This window comes from Rhea americana, unplaced genomic scaffold (genome assembly GCF_003343005.1).
Source record: "Rhea americana isolate MKP2758 unplaced genomic scaffold, rheAme1 scaffold_166, whole genome shotgun sequence".
Classification (NCBI taxonomy): domain Eukaryota; kingdom Metazoa; phylum Chordata; class Aves; order Rheiformes; family Rheidae; genus Rhea; species Rhea americana.
The window spans coordinates 1361094-1374370 of record NW_028185772.1 but is presented as its reverse complement, the minus strand read 5'-3'; the positions used below and the strand labels follow the sequence as shown (position 1 = coordinate 1374370).

The 13277-nt window shown below is 35.6% G+C and overlaps 1 protein-coding gene across 1 annotated transcript in view; it reads right to left on the bottom strand.

The window, feature by feature from the left end:
* Positions 1–66: 66 nt before the first annotated feature.
* The window catches only part of ADSS2 (adenylosuccinate synthase 2), a 38529-nt gene continuing 25318 nt past the window's right edge, over positions 67–13277 (bottom strand). The window contains exons 8-13 of the mRNA XM_085300594.1: positions 11660–11786; positions 8694–8848; positions 8140–8264; positions 6479–6576; positions 1648–1797; positions 67–863 (exon numbers count right to left, since the gene is read on the bottom strand). Coding sequence (XP_085156720.1) covers positions 811–863; positions 1648–1797; positions 6479–6576; positions 8140–8264; positions 8694–8848; positions 11660–11786 — 708 coding nt within the window. The 3' untranslated portion in view covers positions 67–810. The remainder of the gene's footprint in view (positions 864–1647; positions 1798–6478; positions 6577–8139; positions 8265–8693; positions 8849–11659; positions 11787–13277) is intronic.

Here is a 13277-nt window from a genome sequence, read left to right as displayed (position 1 = left end):
AGAGCAAAACTGGATCCCCCATGCCCATCACCTCCCAGAAAATTATATTAAAAAAAATATAAAGCATTTAACTCAAAATCAGAATTGTTCTTTAATGATTGCAAATTAACTTTTTACAATATCAAGTTTCTAACTTTTTGCGCACACTTTCTGGTAAGCACTTGAGTGTCCTCTATGACTGACAAAGAACAAGTTTTCTGTGCTGTACAGCTAAAAAAACCCTTGGACATTACTCAACACCTTGGCATCACACCTTTTTTTTAAAAAAAAGAAAAACAGATCGCACAATAATTTAGACAGCATTTATAGCATTATAAAATCAGAATCCCTCTCTTTAATCACGTACAAGAGCAGCCATAAAGAATACAACAGCTTTAGGAATACAAATAATGAGGATGTAAAACTATCTGTGCAAAACTGCATTATTTTTACTGTCTAAAATTTCAGGGAAGTAACACCGCCAAAAGCAGAGACACGGTAACAAAGACAAACAGTCATGAAAGTAACGCTACCTTAGATTTTCAAACAAAAATTACATTATGAAGTAAGTACTAGGTAAAGAAAAAAAATCTGATGGCACCATGAACAACAAAGACAACAAATGTCCTGGAAATCGCCAGTTGACCATGAACTGATACAAGTTCATGTTAAAGTCTTTCAGGAGTAGTGATCGATTTGGGGATATCAACTCTAGCATTCCTTTCCATGCAAAAATCTATCTTTCCAACATCTTTGCTTTGCGGGCTACTAATGCATTTAAGAGTGAGCAGTCTTTTGAGGAGTGTGCTTTCTTCCATGCATCTGAAATCTTTAAAACAGCTGGATCATTGATTCCCTGGATTTCCCTACTCCAATCCATTTAACTGCAGGAGAGAAAAGCAAACTGTTATAAATAATCCAAAGCAAGATCTTATTGTATCTTAAGATAAGATACAAGCTTATCTTCTTAAGTGCTTAAGATCTTAAGTGCTATGGTCTATGAAGAAAAACACACTATAGACTGTTAGTATAGTAAGAAATGATAACTACGTGTATTGCTCTGAAAGAAAGAGTGCACTGCTAATTTTAAAAAGTAGGAGTAGTCTTGAATGCCTGAAGAGATATATCAGTTTTCCAGATACACGAAAAAAATACATAGCATCTATCACAAAAGTAAAAATTTGCATCATCTTTTAATTCTCATCTTTGGATAGAGCCACAAGAAAATATTAGGGAGCATAAGAGCAGTTGATTGGTTTAGAATCTTCTCCTGTCATGTATATTTAATATCACGTTAGTATACCAGTAGTCCTGCTAGTCCTCCTTAATTGCAGCAGAACTAAACCCCTATTGCAGCTGATCTAGGGGGAATAAATAAATAAATAAGCAAGCAATTTTTAAAATCTCAGGTCAACATGAACTATAGTACAAGCCACAGAAAGGACACATACTGAAACTTCTGAGAACTTCCAATTCAACAGCTAAACAGATAGGTAAAAAGGAGATGTAAAACAGTAGCTTTAAGAATCACGAGGTACTTCARAATAAGCATAGCTAAAAAAAAAAAAAAAAAATCTAATTTTCAATATTTTGGATGTTCATTAAGGGAGAATACAAAAAAAGACAAGTTTCATGGAGGAGGGGAGGAAAAAAGTCTGCTTTACTTACCAGGAACACCTAGCTCCATTTCTATAAAGCGAACATAGTTCTGTGCGTTTACAGGCAGCTCATCAAATGTCCTTGCATTTGATATGTCTGTATCCCATCCTGGGAGTGTCTCATACTGAACCTCTACTTTATTTAAGACTTCCTGGTTGGCTGAGAAGCAAATAGAAACAAAACTATTATGTCCAAAACACTGATAAATTCTCAACCACTGATCACGTAGCTGCAAGCTTTTTATTCTTGTCCTACGTGAAGAAGTTTGTTAGGCAGGTAATACTAGCACTAGTTTCCCTTTTTATTAATGTAAATGGAGAAAACAAAACTCAGCAACCATCAGGACTTGGACTTCAGGAATTCTGGTATTCAACAGTCACAGGCATACATTTTGCTTAAACCACAACCTGCATTTTTCAGGAAATTTAATTCCCAAGGTTTTTGTTTTTCTGTACAAATATCAAGAATTCAACTCTCCCTTTACAAGGGAATTTGGATAATATGAAACTAAAGCTATGTACCAGATTGCAAGTGTCAAAGAATAACATGCATTTTACAATGGCATACAAATGTATTTTTTACTAAACAAATGTAATCACAAGATGTACTGTTTATACATAGTCTACTTCTGATGGCCATGGATCCATTGCTCCAGAACTCTAGAACAGACTCTTGTTTGTCTGTAGCTCACTAGCTCTCCAGGTCTTCAGCTACAGGATACCTGGATACTGCATTATAATAAGCCTTCTTCCCTACAGAGCAGAATCTGCAATGTTCATCTTGATCAGACATCAGATGGTCTATTCTTGGATAGAATCACACATGGAAGATGCATAAAATAAAGTATTTAAGCAACTATCATGAGAGTCCACAGTACAGGGACAGAGTTGGTCCATTCTGTTGGTTCTACAGACCTGAAAATATGGAGTCACATATGATGTATGAACAGAGTCCATTCCAATTACTTCTCAGAATGGAAGCAATGAGTATATTCCATCTTATCCTTTATAAAATAGCTTACTATGGTGTTGTCCACCAACTCCGAATCCTATGATGCTCTCAAGTACTGGATAAACAGCTAAGCACAATTCCTTTGGAATTGAATCATTCCACCAATCATCGGAATATTAGTCTTGGAACAACCTTGGACAGTGAAACAGAAGCTTCAAGCCTGAAGATGGGTGAAAGACATCCACAGAAAGAAAAATAGGAAGGCATTTGGCATTCTCATCCTCCTGAGAAAGACAGTTCTACTAAAGGCACAATAATTAACGTTATTTAAGCTCTGTCTCAGCTATCCTGCTCAAATCACTCCTGCAAACAGCATCGCAACTAATCTCCCTGGCACATGTGTAGTCAAAAAACTCAGAATACTGAATAATTTGTCCTGGTGAAGATAAGAGTTCCATAGTAGCAAGGCTGTAAGGATGGTCTTTATGAATTGGATGCTTTGAGTAAGGCTACACTCTACTGACTTCAAAGCCTGTAACAGTGGAAAAAACCCCACAATTTTTGAATTGAGGTGTTTATAGGTTAAGGCAAATATCAACAACCTCAGTATCTTGAAAGTGCAAAATCACAAATTAATCTGCAAGCACTGTAGGTGGCCCATAATAAGATGCCAGTCTCCCCCTCTCTGAGGGGAAAGAGGGACTGAACACTCCATCTTGGAAGTCTGTGAGCAATTCAATTTTACTTTGTGGCCTCTCTGATGAAGTTAGCTTGGAAAAACTGAAAATTGAAAGGACTTGCACCTAAACAGACTAATCTTGTTTATAAACTTCCATTATTCTGTACTAGTTCAGCTCCCTGCTTCCCAAAAGGAAGATAGAAGGGATATATTTCTTGAAGTTTCAAGTGATTCTCTCTTCTTGCTCCAATTAGTGCGGTAACAGAGGATGATAAATACAAGCCATGAACTGAGCTCAGTGTAGGAGAAAAATGTCATTATTTTCTAGATGTCTTTGAGCTCCTGCTTTAGGGGTTTATCTTTTAGGCTTTCTGGAACATTCGTCATTAACAGCTGTATTATATAAAGGAGAAAGCAAATGTAATGATACCTGGTAGTCTGGTACATAATTTGGAGAGCAAGCTGGGTGACATTACTTCCGATTCAAAAAGAATATTTGAAATTTGAGATTTTATCATGAAAAGATCTCAGCTTGCAAGATCCTCCAGCCAATTCCAGAAACTGAACACACAAACAGTTATACAGATCAGACCAGAGATGCATTTAGCAGTTTCTTGGCTCTGTGACCAACAGTAGGCCAAGGAAAAGCATAAGAAAAAGGTAAACACACTTTTCATAAAATGAAGCTTTTCCAAAACACTCTCACAGCTTCCTAAGAATTTGTAGTTTCAAGATTTCCTGAGCTAGAGGTTGTGCTCTTCTGCACGGAGATCACCTGTTGACCAAACCTGTACTGAGATACTGGCAGGACTAAACCATGGCTTTCACATTCCTCTTCATCTGGATCAGCTCAGGGCTGGTAGGGATTTCTGCCTTTCTTTCATAATCTCATAGGATTGAACACAGTTGGCAAGAAGATCCTGTCCAGCTCCACAGCAAAAGAGTAGAGCCTCTACGATACCAAGGTCAGCTATAAAGTGTTCTTTCTTAACAGAAATGAAGCTTGCATGGAACTCTAGGCTGAAAAAACTGAGTGACACACCTATGGTTCTGAGATCCAGATGGAAAAAGGAACAATATATGAAATATGGCTTTTATTTTTTCTTGAGATAATGGGCACTCTGAGTGTTTCTATAATAGAGACAGCCATCTCACCAAAAGGTTTACTCAATAACTTCTCCAAGAGAAAGGGAGTGAGGGGAAGAGGGAGAAACACTCTGGCAGTAAAAGATTCCCAGATTAGAATTCTTCTAAATTAATTCCAAAATCAACATGTCAATAAAGAAGTGGCATTAAAACAAAAATGAAAAAAATAAATATATACATCTCTACCTTTAGTACCCAAGAGCAATGATCGGTAGTATACATGCCAAAAGCACAGCCAAGTGTTGAGTAGCATGGCAGAGAGATGTGGAACACATCTCGGACAGACAGCAGCTTCCAGTTTGCTGAAAGTTCAGCTCAGATTCCTGTCTGACACTTAAGCAAGACAACCAGTCAACAGAAAAGGCAACAACTTCTACTGACTTCCTACTGGAATTCTTAATTGTTAATTCAATAAAGAAAAATGCAGTTTGGTGGATAAGCCATGTTGTGCAGCTATGACCAAAGGTCAGCCATCTGTCACCTGGGCACACGCAGGGACTGAAGTCTGCCCTTAAGAGTCACAAGAAGATTCTGGTCCCTTCCAAGAGCCACATTGGGCTGGACAGATCACTGAAATAAGACTTCAGCACTAGAAAATATGAGGACCTATGTATGCCATCTTTAATGACAGACTGTCAAATAAAGTCCTCCTGGCTTAAGCAAAAGACAGTTCAGATAGCACTCAGGTTAGATGAGAGGGCTACAGATAATGTATCTGAATACAGATATTCAGTGGAGAATCCTCAATTTAAACTTGCCTTCTCCATTATGTTCAAAGGATATTTGAAGTAGATTCTACCATTTCCTTAACATTTTAGTAAGGATATCAAACAGGGTGGGAATATTTGAATTTTAAAAAGGGGGAAAAGCATTCCCTGACTTAGTGAAAGATGAGCACTAGACTTCTTAAATAAAAGTTAAGACATGCCATGTCAACCAATACACATCCAGATCACAGTTGGTACTTTTGTTTGAAGATACTGGAGGGTAAAGTAACTTAGAGAATACCTAAGCATACAAAAAACCAAAAGATCTTTAGTTAATTCCTTATGAATTTCCCTTAAAAGACAAGTGTTGGCAACTGACAAAATTTATCAATTATTCCTTTATACATGATTACATCTCTGTATTTTGTAAATCCTGTTATGAATCATATTTATTACAATTGCTCTCTTCACCCACAAAAAATTCTCTGCTAGTGTTACCATAAAACATTATAACCTGCAAGTCACCTCAAACCTTCAAATGGCAACGAGCATGGATCAGAGACCCATTTGCAAATCAGAAAGCCTAATTTTCAATAGTGGTTGATGTTCTTCCTGTTCCTAGACTATATAACTACAGCAAACTGAAAAGAAAAAGAAAAAAAAGAAAAAAAAAAGCATTACCCATGAAATCACTATTTTAAACATGTAGGTATATTTTTTCTGGTAAATCTCCTAAAATGACCACGTTCCTCCCTCAGTGAGGGACTACAGTTTCTATAATGCTACGCAGACGTATGCTGCTTCTGCCACTGAAACATGCGTTCTTACGTTCTCCTAAACTAGCTGCTCATTCTCTTCACTCCCTCATCATTTCCATTGGTTTTTGGCTGCTCTGTAAACCATTAAAGGGAATATACCTATTCAAAAATTAATACCAGGAGGGAAAAAACTGACTTTTCAGCAGGATCAGTTCCTGCATCTGGTTCACTTGACAGTTAAATAAAGACCTGTCCTGCTACAACAAAGCATGAATAATAGAGTAGGGGGAATAGGACACTGGGTTTAGAATGTGAAACAACTGTTTCAAATTTAGCCTGATGATAACTCAGCTTGTATTAAAGAAAAGGGATAACGCAGTAATAACATTTAGGTTAAAAAATTTGAAGCTTTATAAAGCATTTTGCATCTTTATGGTAGACAAAGGATACTATGGGGTGCACGTGTCTTTTATACAGTATGGGTCTCTGGTGCATATCAGCAGAATGGCTTGATCCTAAAGTAACAAATTCCTGTGATTTAAGTACCAGATTACATTTCACCAAAATCTAAAATAGCAATTATAAACATGCAGTCTTACCAGGAAAATGAGGTATGATTTCACCATCTAGTTTGTATGCAACACCAACTTTGATTTCGGAAAATACATCCAAGATATCCAACTTGGTAAGAGCCAAGCTATAAAGAAACATTACTCTGTTTAAACATGTTTAATAACTCTCAATTCTCCTCACATTTAAGAAATACTAAGATCCAACCAAACAAAAACAGATTCCTGCACATTACAACTCATCTTTTTTTTTTTTCCTGAGAAAAACAGCTGGTAGGGCACTGTTCAATTTATCTAGGGTTTTTGTTGTTGTTTTTGTGGAGTTTTTTGTGTGGTGTTTTGTGGATTTTGGAGGGGAGGGTTGGTTTTATTTGTTTGGTAGTGTTTGTTTTTAACTTAAACTGTCCTTGTATTGGCACTTAGATCTGGCACTATAGGAAAAGGGCAAAATTCAAAGAACAGGTATGCCTCAAAGTGACTAATCTCCAGTTTTAAGTGGTAGAATTTTTATTGGTCAAGGTGATGTCAAGACATCTATGACCATTCATATGAGATGATTTTATAGCATGATGCCTGTTGCTGTCTGCTCTTCTGCCAAATATTCCTGTCCCACTGTGAGGGCAGCAAAATAACCAAGTACTGGCTCTATAGATACCCAGCTGCATTCTCAATCATATTATTTTAAATGAAAGATACAAAGGACAAGGAAAATGAGAACATTTAAGTAAAGAAAATATTTACACTGATGGATCTACTAGAAATTTTATACAAGTTTTGTTTCAGGTACTTATCTTTCATTTTAACTGAAATCTCAGAGAAAGTCACATTCAAGTCTTCTATATTTACATATACTGCTAAAGATAGCAATAGCTTCCTGTCTGTCTTACAATGGGGGGGGGGGAAAAAAAAAAAAAAAAAAAAAAAAACCAAAAAAAACCAAAAAAAAACAAAAAAAAATTATGCCAGGTTTTAAGGCCATAGCAGTTCTTGGATCTCTTTACTTGTAGTATATCACTTGTATAAAGGAAAGAATTTAGGCATACAGAAATTTAAAAATATATATATATTTACTGTTAGGGAAAAGAGGGGCAGTTAATTTATCAAAAAGAGAAGAATGAAAGATACATTCAGAATAATGAATATCCTTGTCAAGCAACTTTATAAAAATCATAACACTAACTTTAAATCATGAGATGTGTTCAGTTTCTAGTCTCCTCTATGACATTAGGATTGCTTTTGAATAATAGAAACAGAAATGTTGGTAGGAAACAACTAACCATCTGATAACAACCATCTGAGAGTCACTTAGTCCAACTTCCTGACTGAGGCAGAAGCAATTGCCAGGAGATTGCACCACATCCGGGAACATATTCTAGTGCTCCACTCTCTCTCTGAGTGAAAAAAGTCTTATTTAAGACTACTATCTAGCTTTCAGACAAAATACCCACAATTACAGACTAAATCTAAACTTAATTGTTGTACCTTTTGAAAATATTTGTCTATTCAGGAAGGAAAAGTTTTCATTTCTAGCTACGGAATTCTATAGGCAATCAAATCTTTATAAAAAGTCCATTTTCCGTCCATACGGACAGTATGAACGTTACTGACTAGCACATGTACCATGTACAATGATCTGTTGCATATCATGATTTAAAGTCAAGTTGTCAGCAAATATATCACAAATAACTCACGCAGTAAATCCATTAATCATGTAGGCATATCGGAGTAACACAAGATCCAGCCAGCCACATCTTCTCTTTCTACCAGTTGTCACACCAAACTCTTTACCTCGCGTTTGCAGTAATTCTCCAATTTCCTAACAAAGAGTAGTATTATTAGCATTTTCATATTTGCAGTATACATCTGCATCACATATTTTACACCATTTACAGCAAAAATGTAAATTGTAAATTACCTTAAAATTTCTTCTCCCTCCTATATTTTACAAATCTGTCAATCAAGATGAAAATAAAAACACAAAACACTACTGCTAATTTAAGAGAATGCTATTTGAGCAACTCTCTCAAAAGTTGTTCCTCCTCTAGGTCTTCTACTCTACAGGAAGATCTGAGAAGTCAACAATCAGATCCAGTAGTCCTGTAAATTCAGTTTAGAATCAGAAGAATGACACATACAACCCATTGTCATCTGCTTCTATTTAACCAGTAATACTGACTTAACATAAAAGACACACATCAAGCAATTTTATCCAGTTACAGGTCACATTAGCGTAGATAATGCTTACATTATTTTGTTCTGTAGGAAAGGCACCAATGCCAACTCTGGTTGTATATGCTTTCACAACTCCATACACTTCCCCAACGTTCTGCGGTGGCATGCCCAAACCTGTACAGACACCTCCCACTGTACAGTTCGATGAAGTCACAAAAGGATATGTGCCTATTTAAAAATAAAACAAGCAAACAAAAAAAAGAATCATTTTTTAAAACGCTCTATTCTTAAGCTATTAAAAGAAATCTCATCAGACAAAGAGTACATCTACACTGCACTTCAGCAAAAGAAACACAACAATACATGCATTTCACAGTCAATCACATTTAATGAGCTCTTGGTTCGTGTGTACATTGTTTGATCCTTCTTTACTAAGGGAGCAGAAACTTTATCACTTACTTCAACTGGTACAGAAGCAAACTCTGACCCCATAACAATTCTCGATGGTCATACAAGTCAAAAATTAGAATGAGGCACCATAAAAACATGCATTGCTCTACTATATAAAATATATTTACACTTTGCTCTAAGTAAATATATGAAAAGAGATTCTTAAGAAAATAGTATTAACAGTTTAGAATATAGACGTTTATCATTTTTCATTTAGGAGAAAAAACATCAGCTGAAGCAAACTGGTGAACAATATATAAGCGTAAGAAACAGCATAGAAACGTAAAATTCTGGAAAGACAAGCTTTGCTTACATTATCGAATGAAAAGACTGATTTACACAAGCAAAATAAACGGAAAAAAAAACCAGTGCTGAAATATAGTGTAGTTCCTTAGTGATGTGAGTTTTTCCATGGATAAAATTAAAAAATAAATAATAACAACAATAATGTTAATAATTAAAAAAGTCCTCATTTAAAGAATAGCCTGGATACTAAAGGCAGCTAAAGGGTTAAATAGCTAAAAATGTTTAGTTTCACACTTCTTTGTTTAAATAATGGAAGATTAAACACAGTAAGCCAGTCCTCACAATTCCAACATGAATCTTGAACAACTGCTTCAGGGACACAATAACTGCATACAAGCCAGACTTCCTCATGCTTCAAATTTCTTTTCTTTCTTAGTGTGGGAGTCAGAGAGATGAGTAAGAAAGGAACAGCCGAGATAAAAGTAACTGAAAGTAGTACAGACAACTTAAAGTCATAATCTTTCAGAGACTTTTACACTGAGGTTTTGAAGCCTAGCTTTAGGTAGCATTGCCTAATTCAATCGCTCAAAAGAAAGATATAGATTTATAGGTAATATATATAATACATACCAGTAGTTTGTAAGTACTGGTTAAGGCTTTACATTTCTTCCAAAACAGTAGTTAGATTTATCTCTTCTGGCAGGTAGAATAAATAGGGGATGTCAAAGGGAGTCAATGAGACAATTCTTACTCATTTTCAGCCTCCAGGCTGCTACATTGACACTGGACTACCCTCATCCAGTGTTTAAAAGAAAACCAAAAGAAACCGAACACATTCACAAAAGAGAGCTTTAATGCCTGCCCCCAAAAGCAGCATGGAACATAGGACACTGTGGATTTAGTATCTTCGGTGTCAATAGACATGTATTCTTAAAACTCACTTCAGCATTAAGATTTCTGTGCCTTATTCAGTATACTCAACAATTAAATTTGGCATTGCCTTGTCTTTGGCCAGGATTTGTCTGTTGCTACCCTAAGTATTCCACCAACTGAGACAGTATCTACCCAGGGAGAGTAGAGATTTCTGCATCGATGTCTCTCAAAATACAGGCAGGAGAAAATCCAAGTGACCCAATGAACTCTGTACACATTAGACATAGATGATTTTTAGATGTGATTCACATTTTCTACGGTTTTATGAAAACCAAAATCCTTAAAACGTAAAGCTAGAGTTTACTGCAGATATCTCACAATTTTGCATCATTTTCCTGTGATAGTTCTATTTTAAGACTTCTTTCCTCTTTTTTCCTGACTTGTTAAAAAGGGAAGGTTCTTCCAACACTCATGTTATTGCAGGAAAACTTGGTGCCCACACTTTATAGGGATTATTCTTAGAAGTATCTTCCTCTTAAAGGAAGAAGTGAAAATAAGCTCTTAAAAGAAGGCACAGAACCTGCATGTTTAAAAACTCTCAGTATCAGAACTCCTATTAGTTGAAAGTAGCGTGTGTTACAATTTGTATTCACTTGACAGTAGTCCCCATGGGTCTCAGTTTCAGGCTTAAGCATCTTTCTAAAAATAAAAATGATGAAGCTACAATACTGGGGAGACTGAAGAAAAATAAACGTGGCAGACCATAGAAGCCACTTGTATAGGTCTCTTATGCTTACATAGAGGTACAGCAATTTGTCTGTTCCTCAGAATATAATGATCCCAATTTCACAATAGAAAAAGCTGTTTCTACCAAGAAACTCCCCATCAGCAAATCTGCAGTACTGTAAGAATAACAGCACCACTTATAATTTCAAGTTGTTTGAGATAATTTTTCTGTTCTTGCCTAATTAACAATCCAGTTTCCAGTCATCTTTCCTTGTACCATAAAACAGTGAAATTCTAAGTTACAAAAAGGGGGTTAAAAATGCAAGCATATTCCTCAAAAGTCAAATATTTTGCACATATATTTTGCCACTCTGTTATAAAGCATTAAAAAGCTAACAATTTTTATTCTGAAATATTTTCCACAGATATATACAACTGTGAATTATTTCATATGAAGTTTATAGACACTAAAGTCTGTAGTAATTACACTCTAAGACAAGTAGCTCAGTTACTTAATCCTTACTGTCATCCAAAAGATTAATCTTGGAAAAGTCTAAGCTTTTTAGAAGAATGTAATTAAAACATTAATTTCTTTAATTCTTAGATTATTTGCTAATCAGAGAATACTGTTCTCCCAAAACGCAGAAGTTCTTTCACAAAAACAAGTATGTACAGAGAGTGTATTAATTTCTCTTTTCACAGCATAAATTTATAGCAACATGTTTCTCAAGAGGCTATACCTACCAAAATCAATGTCCAGTAGCGCTGCATTTGCACCTTCTACTAAGATTTTCTTTGGCGATCCATGCAAAGCCTCATACATGAAATAGACACCATCCCTTACCATTGGTTTTATTTTCTCCATGTAGCCCTGAGTAATACAAAAGATTAATGTCTAGTATAGTTTTACTGTAAGAGACAGCCAGAGAACTGTTGAAGGCAAATGTTTCTCCCCTCTCATAACAAGGGTCTTAATCCTTTTGGAAAAGGAAAGCAAACAAAGAAATGCTAAATAAATGTGTACCAATATGTGGGCAAGGAAAGGAGAAACATTAGGTTCAGATTTATACAGTAGACATGTAGGCTCTTCCTAAAAAGAAGAAAAAAAATCAAATCCAAGCTGCTTAAGTATTTTAAATGTTTCAGAAAGATTCAAGCTTGAGTATAATCACAGTATTTTACTGTATTCAGCATTTCATTTACAAGTACTCAAAACTTCTTCTCTAAAACCAGCATCTGGAAAGCTCCACTGCTAGCCATCTGAAGCCAACAAACACATGCAGCTGTAAAATAGCATTCACTTGTTTTTTCTTTTTTTTTTTTTTTCTTTTTTAAGTTATTTATTGGAATTAAGGGCAAGCTACCTAAATACTTTTGAGGAACTGGGTATAAGAACCCAATAATGTTCCAATTAGCAATTGGCACACAGCCTTTTTCTCATGAGAACATATGGAAGTTCTCATACTAATGATTCACTTCATATGAAATATAGCAGCTTTACTCTTTCAGAATTTAATGAACTACATTAGCATAAAACAAACATTAAGTGCAAGTAATTTTCCCAAGGCTACACTACATATTATGTTTTCACCCTAACAATGAATTTCTGATATTCTGTAGTCAGGATGTGTATTGAAGGAAACTGAAAACGATTATAAAACATTCTGCTATAACTGATTTTTAGGTCTACATATTGATAAAAGTTCTACAATTTGACATGTGTAAGTGACATTATTTACAGTAAGCCAAGCAGAAATGCTAAGAATTCCCATATATTGCTTTCTAGAGTTGACAAACTGAGTTTAGCGGCAACTAAAGATAAAAGGAAGATGATTTTCTTTGGCCTGATCTTCTAAAATAATTCAGCATATGTAACTGTGTGTTCCTTCCCCTGTTCCACACATACCTTAATGTTTTTAACCCATTTGTCAAATTTGGTTTAGATTTTTAACTCTTTGAAGCTTTCTGAAGGGTAAGTTTCTATAAAATGCACTGAGGGGGGGAGAAGGCTGAGTAAAGGTAAGGCACCGGACAGTTTTCCAGGTAAGAACTCGGCTTGCACTGCAAACTTGTACTATGAAGCATAAGAAATCAACACTAGGGAAAAAAATCTCACAAGTGCTCCAGTTAGAGAAAACTTCAAATCAGAATTCATAATTAACCACAAGACTAGTTTGTTCGCAATCAGCCTTCATTAGTTCTGCTGCTATCAGGTTACTGCTTACCAGTACAGAAAAAAGTAAGCTAGCTTTTTAGAATAGTAATATAATACAATTCCCAAGGTTCAAACAAAAGGAACTCATACTCTGCATTACAACGAAGACATCCCACCCCCAATTACGATCCTCTTTTTCAGCCAGTA